The following is a 21,635-nucleotide window of genomic DNA, read 5'->3' on the forward strand; positions in this document are numbered from 1 at the left end:
TGTAATCATTTGGCTCTTAAATCAACTTACCTAGTGTAGAGCTTTGCTGACTGACGTACATCAGGATGCAAGCCTTTCCTTTCTGGAAAAATAACACATAAATGTGGTACTGGAAAATGTGTTGGGAAGTACAGCGGCCCTTGTGCTTGCCTTGTTCTTTGGGTGGTGCTGCTAATACACTTGTGTAAAAACAATTGTAGTACTTAATGTTTTGGTAAAGAAGGGTCTTTCAGTGCTTGCATCTTTTGCAGTTAGGAAATACTTGAGCTTTTATACTTTTGGAAATTCAGGAGAAGAAATCAAAAGAATTAGATTTAAATCTGGAGAGACAATTGTAGGAAGGCTGTCATGAGAGTTTTCTCTAGGGGTTTGCATATACAAGGCTTGGTTTCCAGCAGTGAAAAACATTGCTCCTAGCAGATATCTTGAGGGAATAGGATTGATGAGTGGAATGAAGCAGTTATGGAATAATTCATTTTATAGTACAATGTTAGTTTCTTCCATCTGTGCAAGGCCTTTGAAGGACCAGTTTTGGAAAGTATTTATTTGATGATACTGTGAGACTCTTGTGTAGTTAATTGAAGGAACTGATGTGTATCTGAATTTTGCTTCATGTCATTAACTCTCTCCAGTTTTGAATTATCAAAATTATTTAATTTTGAGGGCTTTATTTACAGATTTACCTTCAGTTTGAATTTGCATTTTGATTGCATGGCTTTGGCCTCTCAGACAGTAAAATTGAAAAATATTGGTAAAGTCCTAATTAGGTGGCTTGTTCACTATGATAGTGGCAATAGAAGCTGTTGGTGTTTTTTTTTTTTTTTTACTTGCCTTTTTTGAAGTGCTGATTTGTTGGGAAAAACAAACGGTTAGCAAACAATCTATTAGTAATGTATGGTTGAAATCTTTTGTGTGGTACACTCTCATTAAATCTCTTGTAAGATTTTAAAAAGGGGTTTAATTTTGGCAAATGAATATTTGTAGTATAAATACAGTAAGAAAAACATGAGAGAATGGAACAGAAAATGTTCCTGTAATTTAGGACTTGAAGGAAACCCAACCCAAGACCAGCTCTGGTGTTTGGGGATGTGCAAGGAAGGCAAGATATAGAGTATTTCTGGTGAATATCAGGAAAACCATTTTGCTGTAACAACTAGAAAACTATGGACAACTCTCCCAAGGGAGTTTTTAGCTCCTTTTAAGATGGATAAGAACTGACTTACTGAAACACTCTAAATGAACATGCAGCAGCCCGGCACTAGTAGTGATGACAGCTGTGATGTTTGTTTGCTCTCAGGCTGTCACCAGATAGTTTTATGAAAGCATCCACTTGGTGGACATGCTCAGTGCTGATAGGGCCCTGAAATCCTGTTTAATAAAAGCACTTCTCTTGAACTCTGCTGGCTTTGCTGTTAGAAGCTGCTTGGTGGGTGGTTGCTGTTCCGTCCTCTGGGAACAGCCGTGCCTTTGGTGCAGCTGTGGCTGTTTGGGAAACCTGCGCTTGGCTTGTGCTCCCCTTTGGGTGAGAGGGGTGCTGCAGGGCTGCCCTGAGGAGCAGCTCTCCACAGCAGTCCTTAGCCAAGACTTCATTCACTTCATTGTTCTCACTTGTGGGTGGGTTTTTCCCCTCCTGCTCTTTCAGGATTTAATAGAGAAGGTCGTGATCCTGCGCAAAGCTGTGCAGCTCACGCAGGCTGTGGACCCGAATGCCGTGGGGGCCCTTTTGGCTGAGAAGATGAGCCAGTATGCCAACCTCCTGGCTGCTCAGGGAAGCCTGGCTGCAGCATTGACCTTCCTCCCTGCCAACACCAACCAGGTATGGGGCCTTCAGGCTCTTTGCTTCCCCTCTCTCTCTGTGGACCGGTGTGCTTTGGAGCAAAGGTCTCTTCACAGTGGAGTTCGGCATCAGGGCTGCCACTTGACATGCACCTTGGGATGTGACAGCCAGGCTGTTACCCTCACCCTGCACTGGCCTCACTGAGCTGGCAGACGTGCACAGACTTCTGCTCCCTCTTGGTTTCACACCCTTGTGCCTGCAGCCAATGACTGCCAAAGGGTGTCCCTCCTGCAAGCCAGACACAGCGAATGACATTTGGTTGTTCTCTTCTGACTTCATCTTCCATCAGCTGATATTTGTAGACAGGCTGGTTTGGGAATGAGGCAGGCACTTGTAAGGCAGTTCCAATGGCCTCATGTCTCATGCAGAAAAGACTTATTCCATTGAAATAAAGCGGAGCAGGCTTCTGAGAGAGAGTGACCACTCTGCCTCTCGCTGTGATACACCGCGTGCCAGGCAGTGCGTTTCCCCTCCCTTCACTGCCCTTTTCTGATTGCAGCCAAACATCGTGCAGCTACGGGACAGGCTTTGCAGAGCCCAAGGGGAGCTCCCAGCGGGACAGGATGGCCTCAAGGGACCATATGAGAGAGAGCCCATGCCCAAAGGACGAGCTGGCCCGGTGGCTGGACGGATGCAGGCACCCCAGGCTGCAGCCCAGCAGTACTACCAGCAGGTAAATGGCCTTTGGCAATAAGGGAGGGACACGTTGCTTGAGTTCTGGAGAGTCATGGATGTAATAATTTTTTTGCTTTCTCTTGATCTGAGGCTGTGTGACAAACCTCTACTGAGAGCCTTGTGGTGAAGGTCCTTGGTGCTTCCTGTCAGTCAGTACAGATGCCTCCTTTACTTCTCATCCGGAAACATTCTTTAAGCACCTTATCAAGTAGCCTGCTTCTGAAGATTTGGTCTTTCCCCACTGTTTGAAAATGTGCTTCAGTGCCAAGACCAGCTGTGTGGGAGAGCACTGCAGGAGTTCTCTGTGCTCCCTCTCACAGTCCCTGATGTTGTCCCATCCCTGCAGGCCTTGGGGCTCACCAGCCTCCCTGGGGCGGATTATTCCCACCCCCAGCTCTGATTTTGGCTGCAGAAGTTGCTGAGCAGTGGCAATAGCAAACTGAGGGCATATTTCAGCAGCTGTGGGTACAGCCTGCTGTGAAAAGACTTTCCCAGCCAGCTGTAAGGGGCATGGGCTGGTGGGGAGGCTGAGAGTGAGCTGGGCTTACAAGATGGACCTGGTGAGTGTAAGACTAATAAGGGAGCTGTGCAGGGAGGAGGAGGAGAAATGGGGGAGGAAAATTCCTTGGTTTTGCCTCTAACGTGAGGATGACACTACAAGAAAACACACAGGCCATCAGGGCAGTGTGGTGTGTTGGGCAGCCCTGGCTGTGTGTGTGCTTAGAGAGCAATGCCAGGTCTCTCATCCCCCAGCACAGCACTGCAGCTCATCTGGCCCTGCTCTAAAGGTGCTCTGGGCTGGTCTTTTCTGAGAGCAGAGGTGTGTTAGGGCTGTGAGTGTTCTCCTTACACAGAGATTGGCACAAGCGAAGGTATCTCTTGTCTGTGCTGCTCCTCAGGCAGTGCCTGCCAGAAAAACCAGGGCAGGAAAGAAAGAAGGGATGAAAGATTGGGGGGCAGTTGGGCATTCTCAATGTCAGCAGCAGTGTGTGCCTCTGCCTTCTCTCCAGAGTGTTAGCAAGGTAGATTTCAGAAGGGACAAAGCATTCATCCAGGATTTACCTTGCTAACCCCAGTGCATATGATTTTAAATGCATCATCATTAATAATCAAGTCTGCTGTGCTGTCTGTGTCTTTGGCCTTCTTCCTTGTAAGCAATGAGTTGCCTTGAGAAGCGAAGCTGTGTGTTTCCTGTTTGGCTCTGGAGAATAGCAGCTCTCCTCTAGATGTTGAGATATGAGCAATGCTTTTTTAAACCTGAGCTCCCTCTTTCTCCCACTGTTTCCAGAATGCCTCAAGCAATTATTTCAGCAAGCCCTGCTCATTAATTAAAGGCTGGGTGTATCACAACCCCTCAAGTTCACTGGCAGTTACAACCCTCTATGTTCCTGGCTTTTCAGGGAGTTCATCCTCAGCAGGAAGGGCTTGAAGGGGACAGGTGTCAGTCAGAAAGGTTCTGAGCTGATGAACCAAAATGGAGAGAAATGACATATTTGAGTCTCAGGACACTTGCTTTGTTTGACTTCCTTTTAAGAAAGCGTGACTTGTTCAAGCTTGAGGCAGCCTTTGTTTAACTGCTGTCCCAAATAGGAACATGCACTTAACATTTGGATTCCTTTTAGCATAGTTTTGTGAACCCTCTTTTTCATCTGAATAAACCAGGCATGAAAGGGGGTGAAAAAGTCTTTTAGATACTCCAGTGATGAGTTATGCAGGCATTAGCACTGGCTGTTGTGCAGCTGACTGCACCATTAGCCTAGCACTGTGTGCGGCTAGAGACACAGAGACTGAAGCCAGTTGAGCCAGCCAGGACTGCAGGGTCACAGCTTTCCCTCTGCCTACACTCCTGAACCCCAGCCATGTTGTCCTGCTGTTGGGCAGCACACCCATTCCTTGCTCAGGAATGTGACAGGCACAGGAAGTTCTTGATTTCTGTCCCATCAGAAAGGTAGAAGTGGTTGTATGGAATTGAAGCCGTTTGGAGTGGCAAAGAAGGAAAATAGAGGAAAGGAGCTACGGGAGACTGGCTGGGGGAGCAATTATCATTATGATGTGTGTTTGTGCATGTGCAAGAGCTGAGTATCAGATTTTAACCTTTTTTAATTCATCTGAAGCTCAGTTTAAACAGACTCCTTTTGTGTGAGGCATATGTTTGAATTTAACACGGAACCTGGGGCTTGCAGCTGTGGTTAGTGATGCTCGCTGTCATGGACTAATGGCCGGGGGGGGGGGCCGTATGCAGTAGGAAAATGTGCTGAAAGCTGGAGACCTGGCTGACTGGCACAGGTAACACTGCACTTGCTCCACAGCCTGTTGCAGCTGCAATTCCACTGTGCTTTGTCCTCACTCTGCAATTTACTTTGGCTCCAGTGCACAGTGATTTTTGTCTGTCTTGAATGCAATTTCCTTCTTCCTCTGAGATTTCATGGCTGTTACAAGTGCCAGCATGCAAACCTTCTTGCGTTCACTTCTTTGCATCTTGTTTTGTGAAACCCTTTAGACTTTTTTATTGTTTTGTTTTCCATGATTGGTATTTCTTTGTTCGATTCAGGTTAGAATTGCCCCTACTGTCACTACCTGGAGTAACAAAACTCCTACTGCCCTTCCCAGCCATCCTCCTGCAGGCTGTCCCTCTGACATACAGGTATAACCTTCATTATTCCTCTCTGAGCCTCTGCTCCACCCTGGTATGTCCCCTTGTATAGTCTGGGTACTTGGCACAGCCTGGTACAGATAGATAGATGGAAGGAGCAGCTCTCATGTGTGCTCTGGTTTTATTCCTCTGCATCGTGTTACTTTTTTTTTTTTCACTAATGCCCAGATGAGCGGCACTGGAAAGCCTTGAGTGGGAGCTCAGTGTGACCTGAGTCTCCCCAACCCTTGCCCCACACTGGAATATTTGAAGTATGATTTTTCCTTTCCCCTTTTTCATGGAGATTAGAAGCTTCAGAGTTAACATTGAAGTTTAGTTGAAAGATGGCAGGGCACTCTCGGGCTGCCTGAACACCAGGCAGCACGGGAAGGGAGCTCTCCCTTGTGCAGGAAGGTGTGTGCTGCTCTGCTTGCTGCTGAAGTCACTGCACATCCAGCTGTGCTTTCAGTGCTGTGCTGGGCACCCTAAGGCACTGGGGTGCTTGGAGGCATTTGTCCCTGTGCCGGTGATTCCCTTCTTCCAGGGAATGTGGTTTTGGGCCTTGAAATGTGAACTGATCATTTTGCAGCAGTTCTGCTTCAGCACTGCATTACCATTACTGATTAAACCCTGTCCCTCCCAACCATTTTTCCTGTAATCTTTTTTCTTTTTGCAGGGGGACAACCCACCTCCTCCAGGGTTTATTATGCCAGGTGCTGTTGGCCCCAGCATGCCACCACAGCAAGCCACATCTTCCAACTACAGCATGTACTCGCAAGGAGGAACGCGGCCAGCGTACCCACAGAGTGAGTAACAGCAGCTTCCCCCTCTCTCTCCCACCCAGGTGGGCCAGCATTAACTCAGGAGTAACCAGTCCTCTCCTTGTGGTTGGGAGTGTTCAGACCAAGCCAGTCCCACAGTTCCTGCGGGGTGGGGAGAAAGGTGAGGTGACATTTGAGTATTGTCATTTCTTGATGGGGTCCAGACACCCTCTGTCAAACACTCCTCCTCTGCTGAGGTGTCTACCCACAGCTCTCAAACTCACTCGACAGCTGGCCCTGCCCAAGGTTGCGCTAGGGTCAGAAACTCCAAAGTCTGAGTCCTGGGAAAGCAGCAGAGGCCTGGTAAGGAGCGACACAACTCATCTATGTGCAGCTGGGCCATCCATTTCTCATTGGGGCTCCATGGAGATAGGAAAGGGGATGAGGAAATGAGGGCAGTAGTAGAGGTGAGTGAAGAAGGGGGCAGAGCCCTGATACACTCAAAGGAGGGACTGAAAGTACTGGCATGATGTAGGAAAAATGGCCATAGATGGGCAGAGGCAGTGAAATTAGGCTGCAGGGCCCACAGTGAAAGCCTGTGAGCTTACATTCCCTTCCAGAGCCTGTTCATTTCCTTGGCCTGGACTTTCCCTTTGTAAAAACCTGGGGTAGGGCTTTCCCTGCCCTGTGAACCCCTGTGAGGATGGCAGTGGTCCAGAAGACCACAGTGTCCGTGTCCCAGCCCCACCCCAAGCAGCATGGTGGCTCTGGGCTGGAGAGTGTGTGTGGGAGAGGAGGAGTCCTTTGAGCCAAGGCCATCCTCTCTGTGCCTCCCTGCTCCCAGCGACAGGCTGGGGATTCGAGCAGTCCTACAAGTGCAGGCAGAGCTGTGGGAACCAGGATTTGGCTGGGCAGGTAAGTGGTTTCAGGGGGTAGGGGGATGAAGAGAGGAGAGTCAGGAAGCAGAGGCAGATGAAACCGCTGCTCTGTTATGAACTCACTGACTGACTGTTTTTTCTCCCTGTTTGTAGCGTATCAGGCCACACAGCAGTACTCCTCTGGAACAGGGGGACCAGCTCTCTATCAGCCTCAGCAGCCTATTGCTGTCCCTGCTTCAGCCTCTTACTCCAGCCCTGCCCCTAACACCACCCCTTCCTACCTGCCCTCTGCCCCTGCCCACTCCATGCCCTCCCCGCTGTACCCCGGGCAGCCTCAGCCCTCCCCAACAAGCCTGAATCCCATCTCTTCCTACCCTGTTCCTTCTTCTGGCACATCCTTTCAGCATGGCAGGCCAGGACCTCCAGCAACTTCTGTGGCTTATGCATTACCTACTGGACCAACAGGTACTCTGCCTGCAACCAGTGACCTTCCTGCATCCCAGAGAACAGGTCTGCGCTTGGACAGGGGGGCAGGCAGGGAGGAGGGAGGGGTTCTGTCTTCACCCACTCAGTTAAATATGCACTTTTTTTCCTTGTGAATGCTCTGCAAAAAGTTTGCTTTTGCTTAGAGATCAGTTCAAAGCATTTCTAAACCACATCATCACCCCTGTGCATCTGTGATAGGGCTGTTGGTGCACTAAGCAGCATGAGCAGTCACCTTTCTCTGGCGAGCCAGACCTTGCCACAGTCACAGAGCTTTTGTCTTGCCCAGGACAGGATGCTACAACAGGCTTGTTATGAGGCTGTCGTATGCCATGGATGGATCATGGCTCAATTTTATCACTGGCGTCAGAGCCTGTGTTGTGACTGGAGAGCAAAGTACAAAAATGAGCAAGTTTTCCTAATCGCTGCAGACAAGATGATCCTAGTTCTCCTCGCAGAATGATTTTGCAGATGTGATTTGTCCCTGTGTCCCTGGTTCTTGAGCAGCCTTTTAAGCCCAGGATTGGCAGCATATTTAATTCAAACAGCATTTCCTGTGGCATCAGCTCCTTTTCACTATTTTGTCCCTAACCTCTTATGGTGATGGGATTTTACTGTAGCTACAACTGCCTTAAAAGATAATCAGAAGTGATTTAGAAATGCTTTCACATGTCTCTTCCCTGAATGTCAATTAAAAGCATGTGTGTGTGGCTGACACGTAGGAGCACGTTGGAGCACGCTTGGTGAGAGAGCGCTCGCTGACGTGGGGCTCCGTGTCTGCTTGTGACTGCCTGGGTGTCACTGTTTGCCGTGGGACAGTGACCTCGCCTGCCATAACAAACCTGTCCCTTTACTTAGCAGCCTGTGAAGCAGCAGCTTTGCATGCCAGACAGTGCAGGAAGAATCAGCAGTCCTTTTCTAAACCTGCTCATAAACATACTTGACATCCAGGTGGTCCAGCTGAAGAGTCAAGGACCAGATATGGGAGGCAGAGAGTACAGGGAATGCTGGACAAGATTTGAGGGATGTTTTGGGGATGTCGAGTCTGCTGACAGGCCCTAATGTGCACACTGTCATTCCCTCTCTTATTTTAAAAGTCTCTTAGGGGTGATGCAGTGCAGAAAAGCCATTTTGCCTTTGGCAGCATGAATCCTATGAGTAGATGCTCCTGTTGGTGTCCTTGGGGCTGGCAGCTCACATACCCCCTTGCATTTGGGGGAAAAGCAGTCTTTTGCCCTGTCAAAAAATAGGTGTAGGGCTGCCAGAGTTGCAAGGGGAGAAAAGGCCTTTTCCATTCACCATGCAGCCAGATTTGGTGTCCTGTTTGTTCTTGGAGGTGCTGTACTGTGACCTCTCCTGACCCCATGTTACGGGGCATGTCAAATTTGAATCTCTAAGCCAAAGGAATTATTAAATTGGATGGTGGAAGAGGTATTGGATAGGATTCTAGGCCTGGGATGTCAAGCAGCACATTATAATGCAGACAGCATAGTCTCTGCACCTCCAAATAAATGCAAGAAACAAGAAGATTGTTCTTTCTTACCCGTTTTACTACTCGGCTTGCGTCACTGGCAGGCACTTCGGATCTGCCACTTGCTGAGTTTCTTGCAGTGACGTGACATAGTCCACGTGGCATGCTCAGAGTGGGTGAGGCTCTTTTCAAAGTTAAAAGTTGTTCATATTAGGCTTTTTATAAAACTTTCTGAGAATTATCCATGCTGCTTATGTTCTTCTCAGCAGGTGTGGTGAGAAGGTAGCCAGTACAAAGTGTCAGACTTCAGGAACCCAAACTTGGGCATCCTCTCCATTTCTGCAGCCTTAGGCTGAAATGCAGAGGTGGACTCCAGGGCACGGCAAGGTGCTGAGGCCAGGATGGCTCATGCATACACACAAGTGATGGGTGCAGCTGGAGAACTATGGAAAAAAGATTGAAGAGCACACTCTGTTCTCTTCCAGTGTTTAGATTACACCTTTCAGAAAGCATGCAAACAAGAAGGAAAAAAAACCTTTTTTTCTAAGTGCAGCAGTGACAGTGTACATGCTTAATATGCCTAACCACCAACACATTTTCTGAGCAGCTGCAGTGCCTAGTTAGGGATGCCTTAGCATGAGATCCTGTAGAACCACAGAGATCTGCAGCCAGAAGTAGATCTCACCTGTGACTTGGAGTGTTCTGCTGCAGAGATACTGATCCTGGCAATGAAGTAGTGTGCTTTTGTGTGGGGTGATGATCTTATCTGGGAACATCATGCTTCACTTTGCAGATGTGACTCATTTATAGGCAGGAGTAAGGGAGGAAGGAAAGCAGATCTCAAATTTGAACTCTTGAGAAGCACCTGACCTTTGAACTGGCTTGGATTTAAAGATGCACTTAAAAAGAAAGAGTTCTGTAAATATTTTCTGGTTTTTTGCAAAGGTATATAACATCAATATGTTAAGCTGTGCTCAGAGCTTCGGTAAGCAAGAAAAGCCCACATTTAATTTTATTTTCAACCCTTCTCACTTTGTTTTGTGATAGATCTTTGAACCTACTTTCAAGGAAGTTCTAATTTTCAGCGTCCTGAATCTTGTTTGAAAATGCAGTAGACCAATTCTGAGCTAAAGGAAGGGTTTTCACCAGACCTATGAGCAGGCCAACCCCAGGGACAGGAGTTACCTCATCCCCAAAGCTCCTTCACTCTTTGAAATGGTGTGGGCTTTATTGGCTGCATTTTGCCATTTGGATTTATTGCTCAGTCTGAGCAGGCAGTGTGTCTCTGTGTGTGAGTGTAAGGTTGATGTGTGAACATACTTGGGTTGCTGGGCTGCATGCAGTTGAGAGTGTGCCTTGATTTGAGAAAATACTTGGAGATCCACCTTAAGTTCAAGTACTTCAAGCATCAAAAAGCTTTCTGGAATGTAAAATGGTGTGGAGAAGATTGTGGCTAAGAGTAATGGTCTGTCAGCTGCACTGGAATAGAAAATGAGAACACCCGAAGAGATAAGAAAATGGGCCAGAACCCTGCAACATTTGTTATAAACAACTAGAAACACTGATTCACTGCATGGAAAGAGCAACAGGCTTGTTTTGGGGGGAAGGTGAACAAAAGGAATTCCATGGGGGGTTTGAACAAATGACCTGTCTCCAAGCTGGCATAGTAATTAGATTAGGTGTTTTTTTCTGCTGATGCATGTTGTGAAACTAAATTGCTGGTCAAAAATTAAAGGCCAACTGCTTAATTATTTTTGAAGAATTTTTTTTTTTTAGTTATCTTTGCATTTTGTCTGCAGAAAGTCTACTATCTCAAGACCAGGCCTCTCCCTTCGCAGGTGAACTAGGTACCACCTAACCTGAAAATAATTATAGCCACTACATGAAATTAATTGAACAGACATCAGTTATGCAAACGTTCTTTAGAGGACATTGTGTGATGCTGTTTGCCAATTAGGCTTTAATCAAATTGATTTTTAATTCCTTAATTGAAACCAATAACAATATATCTGGAGTTTTTAACCACAGAAACAAATTCTTTTAAAATATTTTCCTTTTTTAATACAAATTATTCCAGGAAATTAACAGCAGTAGCAGTCTGGGAGATTTTCTTAACATGTTACTCCTATCAGTTGGACTCCCTGTATCTGAAATAGTCTAGGATTTTCTGGATAGGAAGGAATAGAGGAGGCTGCCAGGAGATGGCACTGCCTTTGGTTAAAGAGAAAGCAGACGTGAAAGGGGTTTTAAATAGTTTTTCATTTACCCCTTTAAGATGCTCTGGATGTGGAACTTGCTTGACAAAAGCTCGGGAGAAATGAAATTTCAGATAAATTGAGCAAATTCTGCAGTAATGTTAAGCTGTGCAGTCTAAGGTAAATTCATCATCTGCTAAGTGAAAAACACTGTGGTGAAAAAGTCCATTGAGCAGGGATTTGGTTTTGCTGGCTTTTTGTGGCTTTGTGCAATAAATCCTGATTATTCGGGGAGGCCCCGGTAATGCCTGGATGTAATGCCGTGGGCCCGATTCCATGTGCTCCATGAGGAGATGGGCAGCTCTTTCTAATGCACTAATGGAGCTTTGGGGTGCAAATCTCACAGCTGCAGGGGGCTTGTTTTCCTGGGAGAACAGAAGGTTTGGTGCAGAGCAGCACCCCAGACTTGGAGTGAATCTGCTCAGACCTCCTCTGTGCTTCTTCCAGTTTCAAACAAATCACCCCTGGTGCAGAAAGCCAGACTTTTCCACCTTGCTCAAGCAGCTCTGCTCTGATTTGGGGATACAAAGCACCCAAAACCATGCTGTAGCTGGCAGGGGAAAGCTGGGCTTGTAGCTCTTTTATGTTTGCAAGGTGGCTGGGTGAATCTGGCCTGAAATGTTTAAGGCCTCTTATGCCTCTTCTTTTTGTGTGGTGTTGCTGGGGAACTTCATGTACAAATGTCACGGATAAGCTCTCTTCACATACACAGGTTGTGTAGCAGAGCTTTTTTGGGCATGGTAGGCCCTTTTCAAGGGCATGTCTGCTCAAAGCTCTTTCTTCCTGCAAGAGAAGGAAAAGTTAATAATGAAGTTATTAACTTGAGAACACTTGGTCAAGATCCCAAGCCTGCCCAGCGGGTGCGGAGCCCAAAGGGCCTGATGGCAGGGATGTTGAGAGGCTCTGGCTGGCACAGGAGCTGTTCTGGCCCTCAGGGAAGGGCAGAGGAGCAGACAGGAGAGGGCAGGCTCTGCCAGTAGAGCCATGGCAGGGAGCTGGCTCAGCTGAGCTCAAGAAGGCATCACCTCCTCCCAGGTACTTACAGTCTCTGTTTTCTCTTCGTCCCAGGGCCTCAGAACGGCTGGAATGACCCTCCCACCCTGAACAGAGCTGCCAAGAAGAAGAAGGTATTCTAGGAAGTCCTACCTCAACACAGCTGAGTGCTGGTCACTTGAAAAGCAATTGTTTAAGCTGCTCCTGGGAAACCTTTTGGCAGGATAAGGAAAGAGAAGGGTTAGCAGCAAACAAAAGCTGCACCTCATGAGCAGAAATGGCCTTAATGTGTCTCTAATACGCATTATCCCTCTCCAAATATCTAAGCCTCTAAAGAGATGGTGGGTTTTTGCTGAAGTTGTGGTTGTTAATAACAACATTGTTCCTGGTTTGAAGCAAATACTTCTGACTGTTTACATCTGCAGGAAAGCAGCAGAGTTTTGCAGGAGATGATACTTAGGTAAAATGAGGAGTCTGTGCAAATTGTTATAGATTATTGATGTTGCTGGAGCTGAAAGCAATTTATCCTGATGAAGGGTCTGACCCTAAGAGATCTGTTGAGAGTAAGACAATTTCCATGATGGAGATAATGTAGTTTTGCAAAATGGATTTAAATTGCAGCAGGGCAGGATAACTGGGAACACTTGGCATGGAGCAGAGTGAGCCTTTTCATCCCCTGGTGCTGCTATAGCCTGGAGTATCTCCATAGCAGTCAGTGTCATCCACCACTCTGACCCTGGGAAGCAAGAGTTAGTCTGGAGTGTCTAAAGTGTGCAGAGAACAAAAAAAGTTAGAGCAGGCAAGATAAGATCTGGGTGAAGGTGAAGGCAGAAGTCTTCCTTTCCCTTTGGTCTCTGCAGTTCAAGGTGAAAAACCTTTTGGAGGTTGGTTAGAGAACTTTTAGTGTCAGAATGACTGCTGGAGCTGAGAGCTCAAGAGGCAGCCTTCTGCACACAGGGTTTTGCTACTTCTGTGTGTGTGTGTGTGTGTGTGTCACAGCCAGAGTTTCTGCTGTAGCCAAGGCTTGCGGGTTGGCTCCTTCTAAGTGAGGAATGTGCTCCTTGCATTCCCTGTTGGGTATTTAACAAATCTGTCAGTTGTGTTTCTGTTTTTGTTTCCCTTTTGTCCACTGTCTGAGGGGTGGTTTAGGATATTATAAAATGACTCACCACATGCACTATTACAAAATAGAAGGAACGTCAAGCCATAATTTTCAGCTGTTTTCCTCCTAACTAAGAACTTATTCACCATTCAAAAGTTTATTGCTGTGATTCATTTCTTTTATTACTGGCTTTGTTGCTGGATTGGGAATATTTTTTTTGCTGTCCGAAACCACTATCTTAATTCTAGGGTTGTTCATTCAGGGCTCTGTAATATTTTTTTTCCGTGCACACCCAAAGAAGTGTGCACGTTCCCATGGAAGCCCTTTTTCTGTTGTTTGGATTCCTGCATGATGTGTAGCAGAGGCCAGAAGCTCATTTTGTTGTCTCTTCCCTCTTCCAAATGTTTGTGAAACACCCCTGTGTAAAGACTGGCAGATGCTTAGGGATGAATCTGAAATGCCCTGGTAATCTGCCTTAGTGCAGACCTGTGTGCCAGAAGCTTGGAAAGCTTTCAGAAGCTTTACTGGGGCGTGTTGCTGGCTGCGACCTACGTACTGCATGGACAAAAATACACCCTTGAAAGTGAGACACAAAAGTCTAAATATAATGACCCAATAGTAAGAATAGATGTAGGTGTGGGTTAGTTTTCTCTTCTAATAGTGCTAGTCTGCCACATCTCTGGTCTGTGCCCTTGGCCGGGGGAGAGTGGCTCTGGTTCGAGGTGGCTGCACTCACCTCTTGTGGCCAGGGGCTGGCTGGGCTGCCCCAAGGCAGTTCCTGCTGTGCAGCCCGAGGGATGGGTTTGGTTAGCCAGAGTGCAATCCTGTGTTGTCTGCCCCTGTTACGTCTGTATCCAGTGCTCCCACTTACTGTGGTTTGGGAAGTCTGTAAGAGCTGGGTGTTGTGCTGTGCCTGCAGCAGCCACACCAACACAAATGCCCTGCTTTTTTCCCAGGTCCCTGACAACTTCCTGCCCCCAGTCCCCATCACTTCCCCCATCATGAACCCGCTGGCGGATCCACAGGCTCAGATGCAGCAGCCCCCGGCTCCGGCACCGCCCAGCAGTGCACCCAGCTTCCAGCCTCCACTCTTCCCTGCAGGGCAGATGGTGCTGCAGGGTGGCTTCCAGCCTGCTTCCCAGCCCCTGGGGCCATCCATCATGTCACCCACTGTTTCCAAACCCAGCACGGAGGGGGCCCCGGGGGCCCCAATCGGCAATGCCATCCAGGTAACGTAGCCCCAGCACTGCATGGGTTTGTTTGTCCATCAGTAGAGCCTGCCAGGCAGGATCCTGTTATCCAGGCTTTTCTTGTAGCTCCAAAGTGTACTGTGGAGTTTCTAGGCACTGGCTGTGTGCCGTGCTGGCATTTTGGTACTGTAATCTTCACCTAGATGCCACTAATCCTATAGTCAGTATGGGCCAATAAGCTGCTTCCTTCTGCAACTTCCACACCTTCCCAGAGGGAGCAACAGCAGGTGCTGGTAAAGTCACCTCCACACACCCACAGGGAAGAAATAGGAGTTGTGCCAAGCTAGCTAATAATGCCACTCAGTTTAGCTGAAAACAACATGTGGGCACAGTGACCTGGAAAAGTCTCACCTGTTCTCTGTTGCTCAGCACGTGCAGGCACTGCCAACAGAGAAGATCACCAAGAAGCCCATCCCTGAGGAGCACCTTATTCTGAAGACTACATTTGAAGCTCTCATCCAGAGGTGCCTGCTGTCTGCCTCCGATCCGGTAGGTGACTTCTGTGATGTGTGATTTCTGATAACAAACTCATTTCAAAGGGAAGCAACAGTTAGCTGAGAAAGGGGAAGATTAACAGCTTTAAGACAACCACTGGAGCTGGATAGGAAAAACATTTCCCATGGCAGCCAGTACTTTGTAAATGAGCCATCCCTCCCAAAGCTTCTCAATTATTTCTGATGGCCAGTAAATAACATGCCACCACAAAGCCCAGATGCTGACTGTTCAGCTTGTGCCTGCCACATGCTACAAGGTGGTGCTGGTGGTGTGCAGAGGGCTTTGTGCACTGAATCTGCATGGTCAGCAGCACAGACTTGTGCTCTTCTTGGTTCAGTATCACTCAATTGCTCAAAATCCTTTATTTAAAGGCTGTAGAGAGCATATATACACGTGTGTGTGTATATATAGTGTATACTGTATTCCTTTTGACCTTTTCTTCCTCTAAGTGCCCCTTCTCCCAGCCAGACAAAGAAGGCAAAAGCATTCCACTCACATCTGCACCTGGGGATTGCTTTTCTGCACTACCAACACATTTTGCTTTCTTCTTAAGTCTCTCTGATTTTGTTAGGCAGAGAAAGTGTTTCAGCCCAGGGAGACAAGAGACACCACCCTGACTGTACACATCAGTTGTTGTCAGAGCAAATCCAGGCACTGCTCAGCTATTACATTCTAAAGGGGAAAATGGGAACGGGCACTAAAAGAGCGAGGAGAACAACCAGTTTGCACTTCCACCTAATTGCTTTGGCTGGAGAGATGCCTTGCAGTTTCCTAGACACCATTTATTCCTCTTTGTCCTAGCTGACCATCTGTAAAATGAAAGTAGCATGTGCACCTTTCATGGGTTTTGAAACAAATGTTCTGTGGTCCATTTATCTGAGAGTTAGCCAGTTCAAAAGAACTGGGGGTTTCATACCTGCTCCTCCTGGGGTACTTTTTCCTTAGATACCTCAGTTCCTTGATGACATAACTGCTGCTGAGGAGCTTTCCACATGTGGCCCAAGATCTGTGTGCTGTGTTCTCCTTTATGCCATCTGAACAGCTTTCCCTAATTTCTAGCACAGCAGGCAGCCATCAGTTGGTCTTCACCCTTGAGCTAGAGCATTCCCACAAGCTTTATTTTCTCCAGGATTTAATCCAGAGAAATGTTTCCAGTTGCCAGGGAAAATGGCACTTAGGATAAGTGAAGATGGTTTCATGCATGGACTGATATAGGAGGAAGTTCCATTACTCTTGTGCACTGATGACATTTCTGCTGCTGTTGACCAGCAGCTTTTTTGTGCTCCTGCAATTGTAACCTTGAAGCTTTATTACTTTATTACTCTGAAGTAAAATCTACAATTTTAGATGTTGTTTTGGAAAAAAAAAAATGGGTAAAAATTCATTTCTCCAGCAGCTGCAGCTCCAGGTGGAATGTACTGGGGTTATTTTGGTGGCAAAACAATTCCAGGCACATCAGTGGATGGTTTACTTTATAAAAGTCATGGAAGCACAAAGGGTCTGTAAGGACAGATTGGGCTAGGCTATTAGCTGTTCTATTGACACTAAAAACTTACAGACAAACTGCTGGCTTTACTAATCACATGAGGAAAAATATAATTAGGATTTGCCATAAATGATTGACTGAGTTGTAAACACTTAGAACTTGAGTACTTGCATGTGCCCTTAAGCTCTCGCTGATGTTGCTGGATACTTCATTCCAGTAAGAATTTTATCCAATTACCACTATACTTTTTCAATGAACCATAGGGAAAAAAATCATGCTGCAACTCAGAATTCTGTCACTTTTCTTATCAGCTATGCCAGTGGGGTTTGCAAATGACCAGTGGCTTTTGGGGTGTACCTCTACTGTTTTCTAGTCTCTGTAGACAACTGGAGCATTTACGTGTGGAGAACTACAGTCATATCACGTGATCTTTCCTAGTGAAATCAGGAGAGAAGAGTGCAGAACAATGAATCCAAATTATGCGTTAGGAATTTGATGTGCTGCATTGCTCTTTGCAATGATATCAGGTTAGTCTGGGGTTCTTAAAATCACTGTGCTTTGATGTATTTATTTCTCTTGCAGCAAACCAAGAGGAAGCTGGATGATGCAAATAAACGCCTGGAGTTTCTATATGACAAACTTAGGGAACAGACAGTAAGTTCTGTTGTACTTCCCCCCACCCCTCAATCACGTATGGCCAATGACTTCATTGGTGCAGTACTACTTCTGCAATATGCAGCAGGTGCTCATTTTTTCTTTGGAAGTGTGCTCCAGATCCATTTATTGGATGTTTGCATGGATTTCTTAGAAAACAGCTAGTTACTGTGCTTGACTCCACACACCTGTGCAGACTTCACAGTGTTTTGAGGTTGTCATGAGTTTTGTGGTGCTGTGCTGAGCCAAAGAGCAGAGCTCCTTGCAGCAGGCATTGTTTCTCTGCTCCAGGAAGGAACTGAGACACACAGCCTGGGGTCAAAACAGAACCCAGGAGACTTCCATGTTGGAGGCTCACTGACTTCACTGGAAGGCAGATGTGCAAGTACTTTTGAAGATCTGGTAATTTTTCCAAAGCCTTCCAGAAGGCTTTGGCAGAACAAAGGACCGTGCTTAAATGTCTTAGTACCTTAAGATGAGAGTGATGTAATCCTCTTGTTGTCAGGCCATGTTTGCTGAGCTATTAACTTTACCCAAAGGTGTAAAAGCTCAGTAGGTTTTTCTGGTGCCAAGAGTCTGTCACAGCAGGTCTCCCACCCCAGGGAATTGCATCCAGGGGCTGGCAGGGAAGGCTTGCAGGGCGTAGCAGTACTGCAGAGAAGGTCCATGCTGGTTGAAGTCTGCTGTTAGACTTCCCAGTGACTGTTCCCAGTGTGGTGCAGCTCTGAAGTTGGCTGGCTCCAACAGGAGGAACTAATTGCTCCACCTTCCTGAGGACCAAGTGCTACACTCAGAATTTCTCTCTTTCTAGTTTTTCCTTTGTGCTGACCTACCTTGCCTGCCTTCCTTGCAGCTCTCTCCAACCATCATCAGTGGCTTGCACAACATCGTGAAGAGCATCGAAACCCGCAACTACCAGGAGGGACTGAACATCCACACACACATCGTCAGCACCAGCAACTTCAGCGAGACCTCTGCTTTCATGCCAGTCCTGAAGGTCGTCCTCACCCAGGCCAACAAACTGGGGGTGTGAGGTAGCCCTGCACTTGCAAAGCCCTGGTGGTTGCTTTCCCAAAGAAGTGCATTTCTACGGCAGACATGCGGGAAATGGACCAAGCGCTCGTCCTCACAGCATGGCGCAGTAGAGCTGGCAAATGGCATTACACTCTCCCTGCAAAGTACTTTGTTCTAGAAGGGCTGTGGAGCCCTGGTGCTTTTCTTCTTATTTTAATCCTTTCCCCATCCCTAATGATTCTCATCTACAAATAGTATATTTAATGGATGATGCCCCACGTTGTCAATTTTTAGGTGCATGTTACACTGCTAAACAGTGGCTTTTAATAACAGATGTATGTGTTGAAACAACAGGATAGGTTGTGTATCAGACCCTAAAACAGATTATTCCCTTTCCACCCCACTGTTCCTTATCCACCAGATTAAAAACAGTCTGATCATGTTATAAGTGTATTTGGTCTTTCATTTTATGAAGCTGCTTGCAGTTCTGTTATTACAATTTACATGTTAAATTGCTTAATTGTGCACTGGGGCAAATGAGCAAAATAAAAGCTAATGTGATATTTTCAATAAATGTAAATTTATTAAAATTTGTCTTTATGAAGTGCAATGGAGAGATTTTGAACCTGGAGTACAGTGGGGCTGCTGTCTGTTGTGTCCTGGGCATGAGAATACTTCATCACTAAAGCTCTGTGTAGAACCCAGAAAGAATAGCAGTTGGAAGAAATGTCTGGATTTTGGAAATAAAAGAAGCAATTTGGCATGAAAACTCCCTAAAATATCAGTGCCAGTGGAATGTAGCTTTGGCAATGCACACTGCAAGAAATAACATCTAAATAACAATGTAAATCACTGGTGACTTCTGTGACTTCAAACAGATTTGTCAGGCAAAACAGTTTTATTTCCTTTCCAGCATTTTCTTACTTCATAAACTTAAAATTGGTGAACACAAACCATCAGTTTGGAGTTACCTTATTTGAGGAGTCTAAACAACAATTGGAGTAAATTTTTTGATCTAGGTTACAGGTTTCTAAGCAGCATTACAAGTACTCTTGTGTAAGTATACTTAGTATAGCAGTACCTCGTTTCTTGATTCAAGGTAGAAAAGTTTTAAAAGAAGACACATTCAAAGGTAAGCAGGAATAAAATTTTAAAAAACCACCTCAACAAGGTGAAAAGCAAGTGTGCTGGGCTGGCCTGAGGTTTCTGTGATGCATTGCTCAGCAAGGAAAACAAAAAGTCTCAGCACTTCAGGACCAAACCAGCAGCTAGGAGGTAATGCTAGAGGAATACAGGAGCTGGCCTTGCATATGCTCTCTCTGTTTCTGGGAGTTGTGGACATGGAACAGGAGGGGTGGCAAGCACTGTGAAGGACAGGTAGCTGGTCCATATTTTGGGAAGCTGGCCGTTTCTGGGCAGTGACAACTGAGGAGACTGATGGTGGTGGCAGAAGGGGGATGCCCTCCAGTAGGTGCAGGGTCGTGGGCAAAAGCACTGCTGTAAATTGGAAGATCGTAAGTTGGGAACAAGAGCGAGCAGCAGCATGTGAGAGTAATAGGCTGGGAATATCTCCTGTGTGAGATGTGACTTTGTAAAAGCTATGGAATGTTTAATGACACAAACCTTCATGAGACTTGCATCCGTGTCACAGAGGATGCCAAAGAGAAGGGACTCGGCAAGGCACACATGCTAGGGACAGGACTGAAGAGTTTATTTAATGGGAAGAGATTAAATAAACTTTGCTTGTTCCTCTTGTGAAGAGCACAAGGGAATCGGGTTCATTGGAACTAGAGAGTAGTGTTAGCATGAGAATAAATGTGGTCTGAGCTGGCCATGTGTAGGTTTGGTCTGGAAATTGAAGTGGTCAAAAATGAGACCACCAGATCAGAGGGAAACACTGGGGGGTTTTGAGGTGATAGTATCCTAAGAGTACCCTGATGTCACCCCATGGCCTGGACCCTATGTCAGCAATGGAGTAATCCCCTCTCCCTGCTGAAAGGAAAGCTGTCTTCCACTTCAGCCATCATCAGGAGTTCAGGACAGGAAAACTACACTGCCTGAGTACGTAACAGGAGTGGATGCAAAAATCTGCTACTTCTCTCCTGAGAGCAGCTGAGATGAATTATTGGTTATGCTGCCGTCTGTTCATATCTTCAAGGAATGCCAAGCAATTAGCCACCCATCTGATGGGATAAATGCAAACGGCCATCTTCATTTCCAGAAGGCAATGAAGCCCTGCCAAGTTATGCTGGTAAAATAATTTGGCCCCAAATAGCCTAATTTTGATCTCACTGAGTGAGAAGAGATTTATACCTTTATAACACCAACCAAGCTGCTCCTCTTTGTAGCCACCCAAGGCTACAGAATTGTAAGAAGAAGGGATGGAAGGAAATTCAAGGATGCAATCAGAGCAGCATGGGCGTTACCTGATGGCAGCTGACATGGGGAGGTACCTTGCTACTTCAGCAGTCACCATCCAAGCAAAAGGGCCAGCAGGGAAGGGCAGAGTTAATGCATTTGTGTGCTATTTGCTGGAAACAGGTGGGGATGTAACAGGGGCAGTGCTGCAGAGAGGGCTGGCTGCAGGCAGGACATCCAAGTTAAGCACTTGAGTGAAAACCTTTTTGTGCTTGTAAAGCTCTGTAATGGATTTGCCTTGGTTTTGCTGGCAGAGGTCCAAGGTCAGCATTAGACAGGAATGTTGGATATTGTCTTTAATTGCTGCTGCCTTTCTAGCCTGTGCTAGGTTTACATCAGATTTGTCCTGTCTTGTGCCTTCTGGACAACGCAGCTCCCAAACATAAAGATTGGGAATGTGGGTTCACTGTTCAGTGCCTTGTTTTCTCTGCCCAGAAGGAAGCACGTGCTACACGGACCGGGTAAATGAGAGACAAGGGAGAGGGGTCTTGCTGCCAGAGCTGTTTCCCCAAAAAACTATGGAGGGGAAACGTGGCAGAGCCAGCATGCAGAGCAGTGGCACCACTCCCCAGAGTTCTGCAAGCTGTCCTCAGCTTCATCCTCACATTCACCACTGTGCTGGTACGTGGCTTCAGCAACACCAGCCCCACTGTGTCATCAGCCTGGCTGGGACACTGCTGTGCCTGAGAGGGGAAATAAAGGGTATCCTGAGTCAGAGATTTCCCTCCCCTGCCCCCCTCCCCACTACCTTTTAACCCACCCAGCTCCAAAGTGTTCATTGTTCTGAAGTGTCCATTGCAAAGGCAGAGCAGCAGGTATAGAGCCAGCAATGGCTCAAAGCTAAAGGGAAATCCAGCCGAATATCTGCCACCAAGTGACAGCACCTCCCCTGCAGGGGATGCTCAGTGTCCTGTTGAGGTGCCTGGTGCTGAGCTGAGTCGCTCAGCCTTGAACAAGGGCCAAGGCCACCGCCAGAGAATACTGAGGCATGCAATAAATAATGTACTGAGAGCAGGCACAGTTGCAACATGTCCAGTCTCAACTGGGTAATCTCCCAGCCTTGACTTGCTGTATGATGAGTTGATCATTTCCATGTTTCCTCTGCCAATCCTGCAGATCTAACAGATACATCACCAAGTCGCCAGTCAGCAGGGATCCATGGATACATTTAATGCAATCCTCACCCAAAAGAGGCTAAACTGATTAAATTCCTATGAGCTTTAGAGCTGCA

At 46.7% G+C, this 21,635-nt stretch overlaps 1 protein-coding gene across 10 annotated transcripts in view; it reads left to right on the top strand.

The window, feature by feature from the left end:
* Positions 1-18,576, top strand: part of SEC31A (SEC31 homolog A, COPII coat complex component) — a 39,797-nt gene extending 21,221 nt beyond the window's left edge. For 3 of the 10 annotated variants that reach the window (XM_039550745.1, XM_039550748.1, XM_039550746.1), the window contains 11 exons: positions 1,643-1,816; positions 2,337-2,510; positions 5,064-5,156; positions 5,821-5,950; positions 6,937-7,293; positions 10,537-10,584; positions 12,061-12,119; positions 14,044-14,316; positions 14,707-14,826; positions 16,901-16,972; positions 17,826-18,576. In XM_039550745.1, the coding sequence (XP_039406679.1) occupies positions 1,643-1,816; positions 2,337-2,510; positions 5,064-5,156; positions 5,821-5,950; positions 6,937-7,293; positions 10,537-10,584; positions 12,061-12,119; positions 14,044-14,316; positions 14,707-14,826; positions 16,901-16,972; positions 17,826-18,005 (1,680 nt within the window). In that variant the 3' untranslated portion in view covers positions 18,006-18,576. The remainder of the gene's footprint in view (positions 1-1,642; positions 1,817-2,336; positions 2,511-5,063; positions 5,157-5,820; positions 5,951-6,936; positions 7,294-10,536; positions 10,585-12,060; positions 12,120-14,043; positions 14,317-14,706; positions 14,827-16,900; positions 16,973-17,825) is intronic. The other 7 variants (XM_039550747.1, XM_039550750.1, XM_039550749.1 and 4 more) reach the window with 7 other exon arrangements.
* Positions 18,577-21,635: the final 3,059 nt, after the last annotated feature.

The sequence above is a fragment of the Corvus cornix genome, chromosome 4 (assembly GCF_000738735.6).
Source record: "Corvus cornix cornix isolate S_Up_H32 chromosome 4, ASM73873v5, whole genome shotgun sequence".
NCBI lineage: Eukaryota > Metazoa > Chordata > Aves > Passeriformes > Corvidae > Corvus > Corvus cornix.